The following is a 20,591-nucleotide window of genomic DNA, read 5'->3' as shown; positions in this document are numbered from 1 at the left end:
CGCGTTCACGTTTCCTTGATCAACGAATCAGAAGCGTCGAAGGCGCAACGTGTGTGGATAGGGATTTATTTTGATAATGATAACTAATTTTCCACTTACAGTTTTTAATTTTAATTCTTCTTCTTTTGTCCATATCAACCTCTCACCTCTCCAAGAAGACTCATGAAATTCGGTGAGGTGTCGGAAAATTTCATTACATATCATAATTTAAATAAATGGATATCAACTTTGCACACAGTGAAGATTCAGTTTCACATTTGTAAAGTATGTCATAGAAAAAGGTTGTAATAGATGATTTTTAAAAAAGACAGAGAAAAACTTTCCTAACTGTTGTAATCGCATGTGTTTACTCTTGATCAATCATTTACTGTGGCTGATCAAGACAACAGTGTCAAGAGTCCCCTCAGGACCCCTTCAGGATCACAATATCTGATTTGCGATGTGGCTCTGAGTCTTTAGGAATCGCTGTTTATTTTCACTATGGGGACATTCCTTCGTTTACTCCTTGGTTTATGCACACTGCATCTGTTTGTCAGTTCTGACACAATTGTTGACGCATCCAGGACGCCATGGACAACAGCTAAAAACAGGTACAGTATTTTTCACCTCACCACTTTTTGCTTTTACACCTTAATAGCTTTTATTTATCATATTCCATACACAATGGGATTTACAAATGGAACTAAGATAATAATAATAATTATGTGGGTCAGGAGGGCCAGAGCTGTGAACAAACCGACACCTATTGACTGTAGACTGGGGAGCTGGTCATCTTGGACACCATGTGACTCCTGCACAGACAGAAAGGTGATTATGCTTTTTTTCACTAAACATTTAAATATGATTAATGTTGTTCACATTGTTTGGTATGGCTGGCTTGTGCAATACTTTGCTACTGCAACTTTCTTCCAAACACTGACATTTCACAGTTTGTTTTGCAAAGTAACACAGATCACATCAGGAGAGTCAATAAAGTGGGCCGTGGCTGTACTCTGTCCCCGATGTTCCTGGAAGTTCTCTTATAACTTTATAACTCATCAATAAATATCAAATGTTGTACGATTCTTCTACTATGAGCATGAATGGATGAATTCAGAGAATTTAACTCATTTTGAACTTGGTTTTAGTTCAGTTTCCGATACTTAGAGAAACCTTCACAGTTTGGTGGGACTGAGTGTATTGATATACTCTGGAGGAGGGAGATATGTCCCAGATCAACCACGCCATGTCTGGTCCCAGATTACTGTGAAGAGAGCTTCACCTGCAAAGAAACAGGTAAGGACCATCTACGACCATTCAGGCGACAAATGCTGAAGGTGATTTCTCTATGTCTTTTCACTAACATGCATGGCATGCTGCAAGCATTTGTGTGTCAGGAAGTCAGTTCTGATAAATGTGCGTCCTTACTTACTTTGTTTCTAGGGCGTTGCATCAGCCGTTCGCTTCAATGTAATGGAGAGTCAGACTGTGATGATTTTTCTGATGAGGATGGATGTGAAAATGTTAACCAGAGAAACGACAAGTGTTCCACCCTCATACCGATCCCTGGTGCGGAGCGTGGCACGCAAGGGTAAATAATGTGCTGTGATGAATGCACATGCACATGTAGTTTACATCACCTATGGAAAGTTGTACAATATGGGACTTCGATTAGCAGTCAGTGGCATCTCAGTGGCTACAGCGATCTTTTATATTGTCTATTGTTATGCCTTGAAACTGGCATACCGCTGTGACCCTGGTGAAAGCCACCTTTCAGTATTGTTTGGCCTGCTTGTGGCCTAAGATTTAAATTATTAAAATACATTTATAAGGTTTTTTTTGGTGCATAAATGTGAAAGAAATAGGTAATTAATTGCTAGGTGGTTGCCAGGCAACATGACACTGTACAATTTATAATTCACCCTTTATGGATATAAATGTGGTAAATTGTGGTAAAATAAAAATAATGTCATGTTTTTACAAAATATTCTAGGTGCATAAATGTGAAAAACTACCCAGCAACATTTTACCCATGCTACTGGGTAGTTGCTAGGCAACACGATGAAGCATAATTTCTGCTATTGATTAAAACCTCTGGGGCCTAATTTTTACCTGTGCGCCAAGTTTGGTGGCTCAACTCCTGATTGTGTAGGACGAGTTGGTGGCCAAAGAAACAAACATGCAAACAGAGATTTTCTGTATTATTCTAAGATTTAATATTTATTTATTTTTAATCACAACCAGTAGCTTGAGGAAAATGGTCACTCTAAAGTTTTCCTTCCTTTTGTTTTGGATAAAGATGTGAATTACCATTCACTGAACCATTAGCTTATTCAATTATCTGTAAACTAATTAAAGAAAAAAGAAAAAACACATGCGACGCATATCAGAAACTGACATTTTGCCTTCAAAGTAAAAGTTGCACCTTTTGAAGTTGCTATAAAATAGGACCTAAAATATAACAGCAAGTAAAAAGATTGTTAGCAGATTCTTTGAGTGTGTATTTTTTTTAAAAAAAGAACTCAGTTTTGCCACCTCAAGTCATAATATATTTTGTGTGAACAATAAAATGCCAAGCTGTTTCAAGACCTTATATATAAAATAACTGCATTAAAAGGACCCTGCCACAATAAAAGCATTTTTTGCTTTTTTTTTATGAAGGAGTTGTCAAACAATGTCAGCACGGTGGCGTTGTTGCCTCACAGCAAGAAGGTCCTGGGTTTGATTGGAGTTTGCATGTTCTCCTTATATTTGCGTGGGTGTCTCTCTGGGTTCTCCGGCTTCCTCCCACAGTCCAAAGACATGCAGGGAGTGGGGTTAGGTTAATTGGTGATTCTAAATTGCCCATAGCTGTGAATGTGAGCGCGAATGGTTGCCTGTCTCTCTGCGTTGTCTAAAAGGTCCAGGGTGTACCCTGCCTCTCCCTCTATGGTAGCTGGGATAAATGTGAATCACAACCCTGATAATACTCCAGCGGTCACACCCATTGGTGATCAGTTGGTAATTGGTGATCAATATTTATGTAATACATTAATTAAGTACCTCTTCTTAAAGTTTGCTTCTGTAGTCGAGAATTGTTAAAATACACATTTTTTTACGTTGATCTAAAACTGTGACTATTTCACTCCACCATCCATTTTTTTCTACTTATCCATTTCTGGGTCACAGGGGCGCTAGAGCTTCTCCTAGCAGTCATAGGATGAGAAGCAAGGTATACATAACATAGAGAGATAGACAGCCATTCATATTCCCACTTGTGGACAATAAACCTATCCCATACTCTGGACTGTGAGAGGAAGCTGGAGCACCCAGAGAGAACCTACGCTGGCATGGATGACTGTCACAATCTGAAAGCAGGGACTCAAGCGCAGAACAGGTTGACGTCTCAGAGCACCGTTTATTTACACACCAGTGCGATAATATATACAGTGACGGGGAAAATCCAGGGTTCCAAGGGATTAGGGGAAGGTTCTCTCTCTCACGCTCGCTCACATCCAACTCACACACGTTCGTACAGCTGGGAGGTCCGGGAAGGTAAAGTTAGTAGCACAATCATCCAGCGATGAGAAGATCTGTGGCCCATCCTCAAATAGTAGTCGGGAAATCAGCTGATCGCCAACAGGTGTGTGAGCCAAGGGCGGGAGCCAGCAGTGAGCTCCGCCCAGGCAGAGAGGTAGGGGAGAGAGAGAGAGAGAGAGAGAAAGCAAAAACACAAGTGTAGCCTTGTGAGGCCGGCTGGGCAGGCACGGGGACCATGACAATGACATGCAAACTCCACACAGAAACCTCTGCCTGAATTTTAACCCAGGACCCTCTTACTGACAGGCACCCCTGTGACCGACCCCCCCCCCCCCCCCCCCCCAAAAAAAAACAAAATACTTTGCTCCAGAAACAGTTTTAGCTGTAAAATGCCGATCCAATTGAACCTTTGATATGCATTCATATCACACTATTTCTTTGTCTTGAAAAAAGATAGATCTGTATCTGAATGTAATTTCTTAATTTGCACTGTTCTTCTTTCTTGTAGCTATAGTGTTTTAAGTGGAGAATTAATGGATCATGTACTTGACCCAAGATATTTTGGAGGCGAGTGTGAATATGTCTATAATGGCGAATGGAGAAAATTCACGTATGATGCATTCTGCGAGAACCTGCACTACAATGAAGATGAAAAAAACTACAGAAAACCATACAACTACCATACTTACCATTTTATGGTACTGTAATGTTCTGATTTTTTGTTTTATTTTATTCTACAAAAATATTTTAACGTATCTAACCTGTTACAGGCCCAAGCATCATCAAAGGGCTCTTCGGAATATTTTGATGACATGGTGAGCCTGCTGAAAGCAAGGAAAACAGTGTCATCGTCCAACAGTGGCTTCACAGTTGGAATCTACCATGTGGAAGTGGGACTGGATGGCAGCAGTGAAAACTCATTTCTCAAAAACATAACACAGTTTAAAAGCCAGGTATATTCTTTTCACTCGAATATTAAAATGTTTTAAATGAAAACAATTACTGTTGATATTGTTGTTGTTAAAATATATTAATGTTAATTATTTGAAATCACTGCTAATTCATTTTTAATTTAGCATTAAATAATTTAGAGTTAAATAGCTTATTTCTAGCTACTGAGGCTACCAGTAAATAATTAACCTATGGCTAACTAGATTGTTTATAAGAGGTCACATTCAATCCAACTGGCTTGAGCTAGCTAGCTCAACAGGTGCCTTAAGCTAAGAACTTTTAAGCTACCTAGCATTAGCTTCAGTGGTCAAACAAGAATATAGTGTCAGCAAGATTGTACAGTACTGTGTGGAACTATTGAGCTCCTCTTCATTGCTTTATATTTTGGGATTAAAATGGTAAATATGTCAATTAAATGTATACAATTTAAATCAGTCTGAAAGTCAAGATTTGGTATGACTACCATTCGCTCTTTAACATAGTCTAAACTCTCTAAGCAAGATGTCTTTGAGTAGCTTTCAGGAAAAGTTCCAGGCTTCTGGAAGGACGTTCAAAGGAAAATGGTCAAAATTATTCCACACTGCTTCAGTGATGTTAATGTTCAGGCAGGCATGTCGTCAGGATTCTGGTTTTTAATGGACCAAATTAGTTTGGGCTGAGCCTCATAATTACAGAAGCACACGCATGTACAAATTAAGAGAACAATTCAAAAGCTATCATTATTATTTTTGTCTGTGAACTGCGAAGACCAAAGTAAGCGTTCCATTCATTTAAATGTGAGATCCAAAGTGTAATTAAGGAAATGTCATCTTATTCATATAGTTTCTGTCATATTGGTGAGACAAAGCAAGAGATAAGAGACTGAGTGGTGCACTCTTTGAACCATGAAATTGTTACTTAGGTCAATGTGAAACTGTCTCTTGTGACTGGTCAGAATTCACATATGTTATTATGTTATGTTATATTAAGACTGTGTGTTTGGGATCATTGTCATGCTGAACAATGAACCTGTTACCAATCAGATGCTTCCCAGAGGGTATTGTGTGGTAGCTCAAAATATGAAAGTACTTGTCTGTGTTCATAGTTCCATCAATTTCAACAAGATCCAAATGGATCTAGTGAAGATGCATCTTTCAGCTCCGCCTATTTTGCTGGATTTTTCTATTTCTTGGGAAGAAAACTTTCAGACATCGTTCACCTGTGTAGACTTCTTCCTCTAGTTTTTTTTTAAGGACAAACTGAAAAAGTTATCAGCTAAAAGCACTTTGGCAATCACCTGATTAGTAAAAAAACAACAACACTATTTTATGTTCAACCACAAGGTTCAATGGAGCACCTTGGGTTCACGTCTGGCCCAGACCCCTTTGCCACAGAAACAAAATATAAAGAACTGAAGGGTGGCACATTTTGTTTCTTTGTATATTTGTTGTTTCCATTCAAAGTGCAAAATCTAGTTGTTATATTGTTTTTTTGTTTTTTCCCCCTCAGGATTTAAGTTTCATTTGGCTTAATTCAGAAGTGCAAACCGCTCGCTTCAAGATGAGAACTAATAAGCTGATGCTTCATGAAGATTTCTATGTTTCACTCATGGAGCTCCCAGAGGAATACGACTTTGGGATGTACTCTCGCTTCTTCAACACATTTGGCACCCACTATATCACAGAGGGAACTATGGGTGGAACCCTGGAACATGTCGTGATTGTCAACAAAACAACAATGAGAAACTTAAGTACTGGAGTTTTCCATTTTGTAATCAGAGTACCCTACCACATTATCACATGCGATGTAAAGTAACCCTTGTTTTGTCTTTTCCCCAATGTTTACAGATATTAACGCTGATCAAGCTGGTTCATGCTTTGGTGCCTCGTTTGGTTTGAGTATTCCAGTTGGCAGCAGTGCAGCAATAGAGCCCAAACTGTCAGGGCAATTATGCGACAAAGGCGGAGATTTCAGTGAAGGTGAAAAATGGAAATTCTGTCTTTATCTAAATTAGCTAGTTAAATTGCTTTATTTGTAACTTTTTTCATTTCTTATAAAAACAGGGTTATAGTTTCTTTTGATTTGTTTTTGTATGCACAGATAGAAGAGGAGGTTCAGCTATTATTCACGACGTTGTTACAAAAGTAAGCGGAGGAATCACAGACAGGAGCGCTGGTCTGAGGGCTATCAGGAACCCTGACATATACCAGAAGTGGGGGTTATCTCTTAAATATAACCCAACACTCATTGATTATGAGGTAACTCAGTAAAAATAGGTAAAATTATGTGTGAATCAAGATGAATTATATATCTTGCTCTTCAACAAATGTTATAAATCTGAGTGTCATTTATCTCAACACACTGCTGACATCTTCTTGTAATGAACTTTCCTCTTTCTTCTCGTCCTGTCTCTGTCCCACATGCCCTGTAAACTAGATCATGCCGATTCATGAGCTTGTACGTATCAGCACAGCTGCTGACCACGTAGGTGACAGACTGGCCAACTTGCAGCGAGCCATTGATGAGTATCTGCAGCAGTTTGACCCGTGCCGCTGTGCCCCCTGCAGCAACAATGGGATTCCTGTCCTCTCAGGCACATCTTGTAATTGCATCTGTAGCTCAGGCTACCAGGGGTACGCCTGCGAAGAGACCAACCGAAGCGGTGAGAAGAAGAAACAGAAACAAGCTGAACATGTTCAAATCATACACCTTATTTCAAAAGACATTAGAAACAAGTAAAAATACAACTGTGACAAATATTGTAGTCGTAATTTTTTAACATTCAGCAGACAAGCTTCACTTGTATATGACCAGTGTTGGTCAAGTAACTTGAAAATAGTCATTAGTTACTAATTACGGATTACTTCTTCGAGAACGTAATCCTGTTACTTTACTGATTACTTATTTTCAAAAGTAATTAGTTACTTTATTACCTAGTTACTTTTTTAAAAACATGATACACAACTGAATAAAGCAACAGACCTTTCAGCCCAATTCTATTTTCTGAATAATCCATCATATAAAACTGAATCAAATAAAAAAGTCTCTTTTAAAACCTTGTTTTATTAGTTTTAATCTTTTAACTTTATGCACATTGCATCAAGCAAAAATTAAATTATATATAACATTGTTTGATTTGAAGGAATTTGTTTAACATTTAAACCTATTTTCTGCATATTCCATCATATAAAATAATTTTTTGTGTTTACACTCACTCTTTCAAATAGATGCAAGTAAAACACAGCAAAAAATAAATAAAATCAAAGATTTAGTAGCATTAAGTCCTGTTGCTCCTGAATCTATTTTCACCTGTTTAGCAGGAGAAACAAACACAAACAAAGGACTAGAACAGCAACCTGGGCATCGTAGAAATTAATTCGATAAACTAAACTGAAGCTAGAACACAAATGAATAACAAAATACAATAAAACTTAAACACTGGGTCACACGACCCAGTACTGTGACTGTTGTGTGGCTCCATGGTGTAGTGGTTAACACATTCGCCTTAAATCCAAAAGCTCCTCGGTTCCAGAAGGGAAGGAAACACAAACCCACCCTCAGGATGATCACAAGGTAATGTGCTCTTAGTGCCAGTCATCAAGCCCAGTTAGATGGCAGGGTTGTGTCAGGAAGAGCATAAGGCATGCGATCTTTGCCAAATCAAAATGTGTGGCTCCATCTGCTGTAGTGGCCCCTTGGAAAAAAAAGGGAGCAGCTCCTCTTTACTGTTGCCTTTTGTAGCCCAAAGCAACATAATAGCTGAGCTAGAGTGAACCGACTGCGGTGATAGTTCTCCACTGATTCAACATTCATATTCAAATAGTCATCTAATCTGTTTTTAGTGAAACTCAAAAATTGAGCTGTTAATGGATCTACACCCTACAGTTCATAATCAACACCTTTAATTTTCATCAACAGGAACCAAGGCAGATGGATCGTGGTCCTGCTGGGGGGCCTGGTCACCCTGTACATCGAGGAGGAAGACCAGGACACGAGTGTGTAATAATCCTCCACCTCAGAATGGCGGAGCCACCTGCTTGGGCTCTGCTTCTCAGACTTGGCCCTGTTAAACACACGTTTCTTTCAGATTGCTGAGTGAAGATGTGTTAACTACTTAGTGAGCATTTTTTGTATTCCTTTGTAAACATTAAAGTGCTCACAAATAAAAGAGAAAATCAGATTTTCTGTATTTCCGAATAAATGTATGTTTATGCAGATTTTGTGTCCAGTCTTTGTACCCGACCATTTTCACAGGAAGGTTTTATTGTTTTATTGACCTATGAGTCATTTAAGCAAAAAAAGACACCTAACTCAAGGGATGAAACGGTATTAAAATTTAGGATGAAAGAACAAATTTTAAATGATAAATTAGGCACCGTACTGTTACTGGCAGCCTGTCACAAAAACATTTAATTTGTTCTCTTTTCTTTTGTTGATTTTTTTTTCAATTTGATGAAGAATATCAAAGACAACACAAGTTGACAGGCATAAAATGGTATTTTTGCACCAACAAGCTGATTCCCAAAGAGTCTTTAGTAAAGTAAGTAAGTAAAACTTTATTTATGTAGAACCTTTCAAGATAAAAATCACAAAGTGCTTCACAGAAGCTAAAATCTAAAAATAAAAATCAACCAAAAGCAAGTTTAAAAAGATGGGTTTTTAGCTGTTTTTAAAAGCGACCACTGAGTCCACAGATCCTAGGCTCAAAGGGAGAGAGTTCCACAGTCTGGGGGCCACAATTAAGGGTATAAAAAAATTGTATCTTGGTAGATTTATAAAAAAATAAAAAAATAAAAAAATAAATTGTATTTAATGATATTTTCCAATGCCTGACTAAAGCTGGCAAGGAAACAAAAAAATTGTCTGCAGTTTGTGGAAAATTTTTTATTTACTGAAAAATTGCCATAGCTTTCCACAGTGTGCAGTGTCAATAAAAAATTTGAGGAAACTAGACAAGTGGAGGAAAAATTAAAAAGTAACTTGCCTGAAAGACTATCTACAGCAAATGAAAAGTATCTGAAAGACATTTGATCCTCACCAATGAGAAATGGTTGTTACTACTGTCCAAACTCTGTTTTTGCCTTACATATTTATTATGATCCTTTCATATGTTTCAATAAATCTCTGCACCTTTTTTCCACTGTGGGGTGTTTTTTGGCTCAGGAAGTAGAAGCAGATCGTCTACCAGATGGAGGGTTGGGAGTTTGATCCTGGACTGCTCCAGCCTGCATGACAAAGTATCCTTGGACAAAATACTGAACCCCAAATTATTCCAAATGGTTCCATTTGACTGTTAATGTTTGCGAGTGTTAGACGTAGAGAAAAGTGCTTTCATGAATGGATGAATGAGACATGTTGTAAAAAGCTCTTTGAGCGCTCAAGTATGGTATAAATAAATAAATATATATACTTTTATTTTTTAAAAGCACTTTATAAGAACCAGTCCATTTACCACTTCTCTCCTTGTCTTTTGCCCTCCACTGCAGAATGACCACGCACCCCAGCACCTCCAGCTGCACAGTACTGTACTTTATGTGACAGTTTTGTGAATTACTTTAAATCTGATGGTCGAATCTTGTTAACAGAAGCTAAGTATCTGAAACAGGTCGGGATAAAAAATACAAAGACGAGGCCTAGAATCAAGACATAATCCACTGGGGTTAACATTTTTTTTAATACTTGCATAGGGAGATGAAGCATTGTCAAGGAGAATCATCATGTCACACTGGACAGTCAAATACAAGACAAATGTACCAGACACTGAACATCTCTTTTATAAATCTTTATGGCATCTTTGACAGGGGATTTTAAAAGCAGGCAGTAGACTCTTGCTGCAGTCCTGTGCATGCCATGCCTCCATTGCTGGGTAGAGGGTTGTTGCACTGTCGACTTCTTGTCTTTTGCCCTCCGCTGCAGGATGACCACGCACCCCAGCAGCTCCAGTTGCCATCAATGGCTATTTCTGTCAGAACGGATGATACCATACCTCATGTCAGTGTCTCAGCACAATTAGTGGACATAAATAAAACAAATACAACACTGTTACCAGATTATTATTATTGTTATTATTTTTTAAAGTTGTCTTAACCTTTTTTCCTGTTAGTGATCTCACAGGCTCTTCCAGTATAGCCAACAGGACACACACAGTCACACCTTGTACCTGTTAAGAAGGAAAAAAGATATTTCCTTCACTGTCACTATTTGCCATCACTATAATCATCACCAGATATCACATTTAGATTGCTTTCCAGCTGAAACTTAAACAAAACAGTAGAAAAATGGGATTGTAATAAGATGTTGCAATTACTTCTTGAGTCTTTGATGAAAGACACATCCTTATTACATCAAAGTAAAGCTATCATAAGTATCTTATGATACAAAGTAGTGCATTGAGTTTTCTGTGAATAAATGATGGAGATGGAACAAAGGAATCACTCCATGTTAATAGTTGTTGCTCAACAACAACAACTATCCCCTGGGTTACCTTTCAGAACAGCCACTCCATTGTTGCGACAGGGAGCACACCGGCACGGACTAGCCTCTGCCAGGTACTCTGACAGGGCTCTCTTCAGGTTTCTTTTCAGGATAGCATGATGGGAAAAGTCTCTGGAGGTCACCAGCTCATAGAGTGGCCGTGTCTAATAAGACATAAATACTGTTTTAAATCCAGGATCTTTTTACTGTCCAAATAAAATTCTCTCCTTTTTTTGTACTGAGCTTACTGGGAAGCTCCACAAGTGCTGAAACCTGACTGTGCTGCAGCATGGCAGCCTATTTGTCTTTGGCACACTTGCTATTTGGCATCATTTTGTGTTTGCTCTTGCCATTGATCAGCTAGGTTTGTACTTTGCCTCTGTGTGATTGTGCCAGTGCTTGTCATGCATCAATTAGTGAGGTCAGATGCCGTGTGGATAATTCCATCACATTTCTGAGCCGAAGCTGAGAAATATTTTTAAAAAATGAACAAAACGAACTATTTACTGGATTCATGTAAAAAAAAAATATATAGGCAAAAACAAACACACCCATTGTAGAGTATTATGTGTGGGACTCCAGCATGTAGCACAGCCAAAATAGAAGCAATAGACAGAAAGACTGCAATAGGCCTAGGCTGCTGGGGGGTTCCCAGGCTGGCTGCTCTTCCTGAGCCTGGCTCTTCTTTGCTAATAGAAGTTCATCTGATTGTTGTTGTTTTCTTTGTTATTTTAGTATCTTCCCCTTACAATAGAAAGCACATTGAGGTGTCTGTTACTGTGATTTGGTGCTATATAAATAAAATTTAATTGAACTGAAATGAACCGAACTCACCGTTTGGCGAATGAAGTCAGGGTTGAACCGCACACCTTCACCCCATAGCCTCATTAGTTCAGGGGTGGGAAGCTTTTTGGACAACAAAGCAGAGACGGATTCGCTACTTCCACCTCTTACGATAGCAACAAAGTCTTCCACCTCACTGTCAGTCCCTTTCTCCTCTGGAAAGACACAAATTACTTACTTAAGCTTATCTGCTCAATGTAAGACAGACTGACAGAACTATGATCAAACAGGAGACCCCACCTCCCATCTCGTTCAGCAGGCCATCACAGGATCCCCCGTGAAACCCCACTGATACATAGACACCCTCTATGTTTGCGCCAGCCTTTAAACCTGCCTGTACGCAGTTCTTGTAGTCTTCTAAAGAATATTCTGGGATAAAGAGAAAAAAACCTCAGAGACCGTTTCTTTCACTGAATAAATTAAAGACTAGTTCAAACAGTCTTAAAGTGTTGACAGCTTATTTCTAACAGTAACGGTCTAGGATTTCTTGTCATGTCATCTAAATATGGAAACAACTGACTGAGAACGCCTAACTAAAGCTTGTTGAGGACTCCTACCTGTCTTTGCAAGCTTCTCTTTGTCCAAAATAATGGTGTGCTCATAGTCTCCTCCCAGGGCAGCCTCGGTGACATAGTGGGTGCCATAGTCCCTGTAAATCTGCCTGTATTCCCCATAATCATAAGCCTGTGGCAGGGCGCGTAGGCGCTGTAGAAACTCGGGGTGTAGCATTAAATCATCCGGCTTCAGCATGTACTGGGCCAACTCCAGCTCTGCCTTGGCCCTCACAAATCTGTTTGTCTGGGCATCAGAGAATGCAGGTCAAAGTTACCAAAGTTAAAGTCAAAGTTAATACAACGTACATTTTGGATATGTGGATATTTGAAAACAGAGTGAGAAGTTCAAGGTAATGTAAAGAGATCTGCACGCATTAAAAACAACCCAAAACATGACACCTCACCTTCCCAGAGGCACTGCGAAGTTTCTTAACTGACTTGCTGTATTTGTTATCATTGTAGTTGAAGCCAAACTCGAAAATTCCTGGAAAACTAAAGCCGAAGGAAACAATGGTTTTGCTAGTGCGCTCCTTCATGGTGTAGTCCATGTAGTCAGAGTAGGATTCAAAAGCCTGCAGGCTAAAATCATAGGAGCCTCTCGTCTGTGGACAAAATAAATAAATAAATAAATGAATAAATGTTTTGTGTGAAAACTAAATGGTAATGGTTAATTAGTCATATTAAGCGTGAACTGGCCTTTCTGTTCATCCCCATTGAGGTGTTAGCTCAAAAACAAGACAACAAAGGGTATAGAGTAGAAAACCCTATTTTAAAGTTTTCAAAAAGGGTGTGGCAAGAGGTTCACAAGAGCTTTAATCTGTCCCCATACTTTCAAAAATGTGCACCCCTGTGGCACAACCCCAAAATTAAAAAAGGTAAACAAACAATTTACTGGCCACAATGGCACAAAAAAGTGAAGAGAACACGCTCATGTCTTTTAACGATCTGACAGTAAAGTTTAATTTGGAAGGACCCGGCCATTTCTGGCAATATTTGCAAATTAGAGATTGTTTGAAAGATAAAATAAAGCTGTCTCAGGAGACAAATCTTCTAGATAATTTCCTTTTACTTACACCCTTACTTACAAAAAGATCTGAATTGATCCTTTGATAAGGGAACATGGGATTCAATCATCTCTGAAAATGGGTTTTACATAAGGGAAGCTAGAGGTAAATTTATCCAATATAAAATTCTCAACAGGTACTATTACACACAGATGAGACTTTATAAAATTAGTAAAGATGACTTGTGTTGGAAGTGCATAAAAAGCAAAGGGTAAGCTAGTGCATGCTATGTGGGAATATCCACTGGTCTCCCCAATATGGGAAAATGTTTTAAAATATATGGAGGGCTGGGTGAAATTTAAGTTTCCTAGATCACCAAGACTGTGCCTATTGGGGGACAGAGGCGAGGTGCCAGAGCTAGAAAAAGCAGGCTTCAGTGTTAAACACTGGGCTTGTGACCTGTGTTCGTCTTATTTTAACACTTTGGAAAGTGCCTCGGACCCCTACTGTTTCTTTAAATGTTCAAAAAATAATAAAAACTTAAAACAAATAGTCATATTAAGAGTACTTTGAACACAGATGATACTGCAATGATATAACAATGGCATAGCAACATGGCAACATTTTGTTTTAAAACTTCAATAAACCATTAGTAAATGAATTCGTTTATGAATACTAGACCACAATACTGGACAGAAGTGTATTTGTCTGCTTTTTCACCTGAAAGGTGTACTGTTGTAAGTTGTAGGGCTTCCTGAATCTGACGTCCTGGATGTAGTGGGGCAGGCAGCTGCCTGCATAGTATCTGTTATCAAGCACCAGTCCTTCCAGGTTACTGTTCAAGATGTTTATTCTGAAAGAACAGCAATGATTCTAACTGTGCATGGATTGGATTTAGAAGATTGGATAGATAAAAAGTACATAAAACATAAATAATAACACAAGACAAGACATACTAGTGGAAACATAGCTCACCCTTTGGCAAGGTTTTCGATTCCCCAGTACTCCTCAGCCTCCTGCCTGCAGGGCTTGGGAACCTTCCTGCAGCCATTTTCATCTGACATGTCCCCACAGTCATCCTCCCCATTACACTGCAGAGTTCTAGGAATACAGCGACCTGACAGAGCAGAGGAATATATGGTGTTAATCCATAACTTCTTTCCAGACAGGCAGTGTGCAGAATAAGCATGTTTGCAGAATTGGATCCATTTTGCAAAATTATCTGTAACATAAAATCAAAAAAATGTGTTTCAAAAGTTTTTTTTTACTTTCAAGTGAAGAGTTAGATAAGAATTAGATGAAGAGTTGATTTGATTCTCAACATGTCTCTTTGTCAAGTGGCGGTCATCAGTTTGCTAATCTTAAGGAATAAAGCAAGTTGGACTCTGCTCCAAATAAAGAACCTTGACTCCAGAAAGTCACAACTTATTCCCAAAATGTAATCACTCCAGTGAATCCTGGGTCTTCCCTGGGGCCCCTTCCCAGAACACCTCACCTAGGAGGCACTAAGGAGGCATCCTGGTCAGATGTCTCAACCACCTCGACTGGCTCCTTGCATCCTGGAGGACTAGCCACTCTATTTCAAGACCCTGCTGACCCCCTGTCACCCTTTGGAGGATGCTCATTTGTGCTGCAATCTCCAGTTTTTCCAGTCACTCCGAAAATAGCTCAATCAGTAAAATTTAAGTTGTATCTAGATTTGACAGTCAAAAACTTTGTTTAAAATTAGATCATTTACGATTATATAGCGGCTGAACCCAGTAAAAGTAAAATTGCTAGATAATTTGAAATTTTCTGACTGGAGGGAAGACTTGATTATATCAAACACATAACAGTAACATCCATGCAATGGGAATTCTTAAACATTGAAAAACTACTGCTGTGCGGTTTCTATTCCGACTAGTGTTGGAGTTACCTGTTTGGGTGCAGAGGAAGCCCTCACAGAGAGGAACACTGTCACAAGTGTAGCGGGCTGGAACATTACAGGCTTCCTCCTCCCTGGCATGGGAATTGCACTGTTCCCCTCCAAACTGAGAAGGCTGCTCCACTTTGGCATAGTGATACTGTGATGTTGCGGGTCACAGAAACACAAGAGATTTTGCCAGTATCCAATAACGGTGGCCTGAAAACTGCTCCCGGGGAGCTATCAGCTGAAATCACATTAGCGGGCTCTTTCCACTTTGTCATGTCAAGGTTATTAATCCCCTTACTTGTAAAGTGGATAAAATAGAGCACTGAAGTATATCAGCTGAGTCCTTCACCAGACACTGAGCTCTCGGCTTTCACAAAAACAGGTCACAAGTGTCAAAATGTAGAATGCTCCAGATTTAGCTCTCAATCCTAGCCCCATAGGAATGATTCATCCAGTCTAAACTACGCTAAATTAAGCTAATCTGACTGTGGAAATGTAACATTTGATTTAAGAAGTTTATCTGGCTTGTAATTCTGTGGGTTAGTTCAACTAAAAATAGTATTGCTTGATTTCTGAGTTTGAGATGAAAGATTTTGTTTCAACTTTTGATATTTTAGGAAACATATTTTATTTGCCTTTTGCCAAAAATTCCCATTTTTGAAACCATGCTAAGTTAGCTCGCAGGCTAATTTAGCATTTTTATATTTAGCATAATTTAGCAGATTTATTTTTAAAATATATAGGTCTTCTAGGCAAATTCTACATTTGGACTGAACCAGGTAAGCCGTTTCCACTGTAGATGATCTACTATTAGCCGACTGCTGCCTGAAGCTTCATGGTTCAGACTTGAGAATAGTAGCTCTGCTCATCTACTTTCAAACAAATTCTTTTAAATAGTCTTTAATTTTGTTTGCCCTATCTCTAAAGCAGTCTACAGTATAACCAATGACCAACCATTGTTGGGGATAAATTCACATGAGGCTGAATCAGAGGCTGTTCCACATTCTTGGACTAACAATGACTGTATTTTTTTTCTAATTTTTTATTAAAGCACTGCATTCAGACTTAAGTTCTGCTTGTATTTGTCCACTGGTCAGCTGCTCTGTGAGGCAGCACATGCTTTGCTTATGCACAGCTGCATGAATCAGATTGTCTGATGAGATCCAGTCATATTTCTGCAGATTTCACCGTATGTTCTTGTTGATTTAACTAACATCTCATAGCCATTATACTTACTTTCTTCTTTTGACAGATGTCACAACGTGACCATGCGCTCCACTCTGACAAAATGCAATCCACTGGGTGAATTACCACTGGGTCACCCACTGACCTGGCTTGACGACTGCTAGGGTCTTCATTGCTTCCTGTGGCCACTGCAGCGTTACTGTTACATGCAGATTAAAAACCCACATCAAAACAAATAGAGCAATGCGGCACTGGGAGCAAAGGTCATGTGTTTTTTTCAAAAGCATCTGATCAAAATATAATAGCTTGTGAAAGGAATACAGATTTAAGTGTCAAATGAGGTGCTTCTAAACTTCCTAGTTTGTCAGCTGGTCTTTGACAGATAAATAGTTACAACAATTAATTCCTGTGGAACTTACTCAGCAAATGAAAAATAAGCTTATCAATTCATTGCAGTTAAAAAAAATAAATCTCCTACCTTAGCAGCACCAAACTCAAAGTAACGTGGAGTAGACAACTGTGCAAATTGATTGCACTGCTCTGTATCACCACAGAAAGCATGTTTGTGTGTTGTGACTGACTGTGAATGAGGAGAAGACACTCTGCTCTCTATGTAAACACAGCCTGATCAATAATGGACTGCATATGAACTGCTGCCATTAAAGTCAGACGTGGAGCTGGAGTCAGAATACTGCAGGCATTCAGGGCCACAAAGCCAGTGTTATGGTGTTGTCTGTGTGGCTGGGACACATACCTCAAGTTTACTTAAACATTATAGAATTTGCTTAGCTTGCAGGTTTGGTCAGCCCAAATTATATGGATGTATTTTTAGTTTTCATAAACCTTAGTCTGTATAATCTCTAGGAATCAATGAATCTGGATGCCTATAAAGTATTTCCATTAAAATATGCCAGTGGTGAAATATCAAGAGTTTGTAATGAAGAAAATTCCAGCAAAGTCATTTGAATCATGTTTCCCTACGTGTGACCTTTAAGCTTTATTTATCTTGACTGGTTTGCGGGATTTCACAGAATGACACAACCACAGGAGTCAGCTGTACTTAGTGAAAAGCAATGAAAGTAATGAAACTGCCATGACTCACACTGAGTCTGCAACGGCTGCTTTGTCATGTTATACATTCAAAATTTAGGCTTCTGCTTTGTAAAGATAGTAGTGGTAGAAGCTAAGTCATATGCAGACATTTAAGTACAGTACTAAAGTATATACACTCCTGTGCAAAAGTCTTGAGCCACCCCTAATTTCTTTCTATTTTGTTTTGAAGGAGCCAGACTTTGTTGTAATGTTTTAAAGTGGTCTTGAGCGATAGTTCTCCAGGCTTTCCAAAAGTCTTTCAAAGTTCTTCTTTCTCCTCATTTTCAGTCCAGTGGCCATTTTTCCAGGAATGTTTTCTGTTTGTTGTTGAGCCACTAACACTGACCTATTACTCATTCAAACTGGGCTAGAATAACAAAACCTAGCAAATTAAATTGTGTCTTTAGACATTTTCTTACATTGGTTACTTTTCCACGTATTTTCAGTCCTGTCTATGTACCTGATCATTTTCACATGAGTGGCTTTGTTGTCGTTGTTGTTGTTGTTAAACCACTTAAGACTAACCTATGGATATTTCAAGCATTAGAAGGCACCTAACAAGGAATAAAACCAGTGTTGTGTCTACACATAACCAATAACCAATTTAAATGATATTTTGTTCCCATTTCTTTAGTTGCATCTATGAAAAATGCCAAAGTACAGTTTTACAGACATACTTTTGCACCAGTATGTGCAAAAGTATGTCTTTTGCACATACTTAGCTTAGCATGGTGTGCAGTGTGTCATTCAAAAAATTTGAGGAAACTGGACAAATAGAAGACAGAAGAAAGTGACGAACAGTATCTGAAAGTCACCCTGGGGGAAAAATCCTGGAAAGACCCGACACAGGTCCTGACAGACGCATCTGAATCTTCAGCTGATTTATTTACTGTTCGCTGAATTTTAATCAGAAATGGCCTCAGTGGGAGGGTGGCTGTCAGGAAGCCTTTTTTTTAACGAAGGAAAACAAGGAGAAAAAACTCGGATACACTAAACTGCACAATAGTAACTTTTTGATTTGTCACTAAAACAGTCACCACTTTTCGAAAACCAGATAATGAGTTTTTTGCAGTTTCAGCAAAAGCTTTTCCCCTCTAAATACTTGCTTAAATATGGATGAATCTGTAAAAATCTGGAGATGTAATTTTTCATACACATACACACACACTAAAAAAAACCAAAAAACAGCAAAGGCAAAGGTGGGAATCACATGGTATTTTATTTGTGACTGAACAGTGGCATGGGTACAGTGTATGGGGGAAGTCATAGACGTACAAAAGTCCTTTTTTTTTCCTTTTTCATGACAATTCTTAATTTCATAAATAAAATTTACAAAATATTTTGGGACTATTTCTCATTTTTCTTACACAAGCAGGGGTACAGTTACCATTTGTTTTTGTAAGTCTAGCAGTTAATAGTGATATCTCTATTGTTCATATTATATAAAGTCGCCTGTCTTTTCAACCATCTTACTTCAGTGGAGCAGACCTACAGTATGCCTAAGTGCTTTGTCACAACAATGACCTGCTTACTGTATACACCGACAAATGAAAAAGAAAACGATAAAAGACGATAAAAAGAAACGCGATAAGGCATCGAAACGCTATCGACCGTCTCCGAGCTTGGCGTGATCGAGCCGCGTCAGTGCAGGATGAGTTGATTCTGCTCGCCTATTAAACCAGAGATACGGTTAGATGACAGGCAAAGTGTAAACAACGTGACCTCGGTTGGAAATGTCAAATATCTAAAAAGCAAAGCGTCCTATCACTACAACAAAAAAGAAAAAGCGGTTGTCGTTTCGGCCCCGTCGCTCGTGTCATTTTTCAAGTTCAAAATGAGCAAAAACTGGGTCTAGTAGTTTTTTTTTAATTTTATTTTTAATGACAATGTAACACAGATTCACAGTTCATTTCTCACTAACTGAACAGAAGACAGTTTTTGAAATTTAAAAAAAGAAAAGAAAAAGGCAAGACAAATGTCCAGATGTCAAAAAAAAGAAAGAAAAAAAAGAAGAAGGAGGTGCTGGTAGGGCATTGTTTGAGAGAAACACAGGTAGTTGGCATCCAAGAGGCAGAGAGCTATCTTATGGCACAGAGGCTCGGGTGTGGGGGAGTGGGAAGATTCTTATTTACAAAATAGATGTTTGGCAAATCTTGATTTCCATGCTGATGCCTCAGAGTCATGTGGATATCTGCAGTGACTCAGCGTCATCAACCGAGAATTCACAGCTTATAAAATAAAAACAAAAATGAAATAACTTTTCTTTTTTTTAAAAAAATTGTTGCAGGCCTAGAAGGAAGCTGCGGAGATCAGCTCTGCTCACAGCCGAGTCCGCTGAACCCACGTTAGGTCTGTTCATGCAAATGGCTGAGTCGGTGGAGCGACGCTATGAGAACATTTGGCAAATCTTCCTGCTGTGCACAGTGTTTGCTGGTGGCAGCTGACGAACTTGAAGGTCAACCGCATCCAGTAGGACGCTGCTCCTCTCTCTTTTCCAAAAAATAATTTGCATCATCAGTGTAACCATGTTGTTTTTTTTCTTTTGTCTTTTACATCATTGCAGATATAAACTCATTAATCCAGAACAGGAGGACGCAATCACCTCCTGTTGTCAGTTTCGGTCAAAGATAAAAGGTCACTTCCTGGTTGAAAGGTCAATTGATTGGACGATGAAGCCAAAGTCTGGAGTACAGTACAGTACAGTAAGCGGCCTCTGGAGGAAAGCAGATCCTAGGATAGCCAGCTATTACATAACTGCCAAAATATCCTTTAAAGGTTGAAAAAAAAACAGCAGTCTGTGTTTCAGGCTGTGAGATGCTGCTGCTCACAGTCGCTCATCTCTCTTTTCTTCTTTTTCTCGTGAGCTCATGTTTCGGCCTTTAGAGCTTCCATCACCCTAAAAGACAAACAGCAATAATTTCAAAATCACTTAGCAGCACTAGTGCTGTTACAACTTTCGTCACAAGGTGGCAACATTGTGCCTTTCTTATTTCTGGGACGACGCAGAGAGCTGGAGGACAGAAACAGAATTTAAACCAAGGCCCTTTCTCAACTGGCCACTCATTCACACGGAAAAAGGAGATATACTGACAGGTGAAA

At 38.9% G+C, this 20,591-nt stretch overlaps 3 protein-coding genes across 6 annotated transcripts in view; 1 reads left to right on the top strand and 2 right to left on the bottom strand.

The window, feature by feature from the left end:
• The first annotated feature begins 382 nt into the window (after positions 1-382).
• On the top strand, positions 383-8,645 carry c8a (complement component 8, alpha polypeptide). Of its 2 annotated transcripts, none has more exons than XM_085139754.1 (11): positions 383-590; positions 714-807; positions 1,128-1,275; positions 1,423-1,570; positions 4,013-4,196; positions 4,269-4,451; positions 5,938-6,178; positions 6,276-6,407; positions 6,529-6,686; positions 6,865-7,090; positions 8,347-8,645. In XM_085139754.1, the coding sequence occupies exons 1-11, from the start codon at positions 481-483 to the stop codon at positions 8,496-8,498; spliced, it is 1,776 nt and encodes a 591-aa protein (XP_084995880.1). In that variant the 5' UTR covers positions 383-480; the 3' UTR covers positions 8,499-8,645. The 2 variants fall into 2 exon arrangements, with proteins under 2 accessions (XP_084995880.1, XP_084995879.1); XM_085139753.1 differs by having other exon boundaries at positions 4,007-4,196.
• Positions 8,646-10,083: 1,438 nt separating this feature from the next.
• Positions 10,084-17,016, bottom strand: c8b (complement component 8, beta polypeptide). Its single transcript, XM_085139755.1, has 12 exons — positions 16,879-17,016; positions 16,452-16,599; positions 15,219-15,366; positions 14,279-14,420; positions 14,024-14,156; positions 12,704-12,901; positions 12,303-12,543; positions 11,986-12,114; positions 11,737-11,900; positions 10,913-11,066; positions 10,517-10,588; positions 10,084-10,390 (listed from the first exon to the last, which is right to left on the bottom strand). Exons 1-12 carry the CDS (start codon positions 16,959-16,961, stop codon positions 10,236-10,238), a joined length of 1,767 nt encoding a protein of 588 aa, XP_084995881.1. The 5' UTR covers positions 16,962-17,016; the 3' UTR covers positions 10,084-10,235.
• Positions 17,017-18,214: 1,198 nt separating this feature from the next.
• LOC146498153 (disabled homolog 1-like) overlaps positions 18,215-20,591 on the bottom strand; it is a 52,740-nt gene continuing 50,363 nt past the window's right edge. For all 3 annotated transcript variants that reach the window (XM_085139759.1, XM_085139757.1, XM_085139758.1), the window contains one exon: positions 18,215-20,388. The gene's annotated coding sequence lies outside the window, so the exon portion shown is untranslated. The remainder of the gene's footprint in view (positions 20,389-20,591) is intronic.

Source organism: Neolamprologus multifasciatus, chromosome 18, assembly GCF_963576455.1.
Source record: "Neolamprologus multifasciatus chromosome 18, fNeoMul1.2, whole genome shotgun sequence".
In the NCBI taxonomy this organism is placed as follows: Eukaryota; Metazoa; Chordata; class Actinopteri; order Cichliformes; family Cichlidae; genus Neolamprologus; species Neolamprologus multifasciatus.
This window is presented reverse-complemented; position numbering and strand designations above follow the sequence as displayed.

Coding starts and splice junctions, on each gene's coding strand:
- c8a (XM_085139753.1), top strand. CDS start 481: ATGGGGACATTCCTTCGTTTACTCCTTGGTTTATGCACACTGCATCTG. Junction 808..1,127: donor ACTCCTGCACAGACAGAAAG/GTGATTATGCTT, acceptor ACTTGGTTTTAG/TTCAGTTTCCGATACTTAGA. Junction 6,408..6,528: donor AGGCGGAGATTTCAGTGAAG/GTGAAAAATGGA, acceptor TTGTATGCACAG/ATAGAAGAGGAGGTTCAGCT.
- c8b (XM_085139755.1), bottom strand. CDS start 16,961: ATGCTTTCTGTGGTGATACAGAGCAGTGCAATCAATTTGCACAGTTGT. Junction 12,115..12,302: donor AGAGAAGCTTGCAAAGACAG/GTAGGAGTCCTC, acceptor TCTTTATCCCAG/AATATTCTTTAGAAGACTAC. Junction 11,901..11,985: donor CCTGCTGAACGAGATGGGAG/GTGGGGTCTCCT, acceptor GTGTCTTTCCAG/AGGAGAAAGGGACTGACAGT.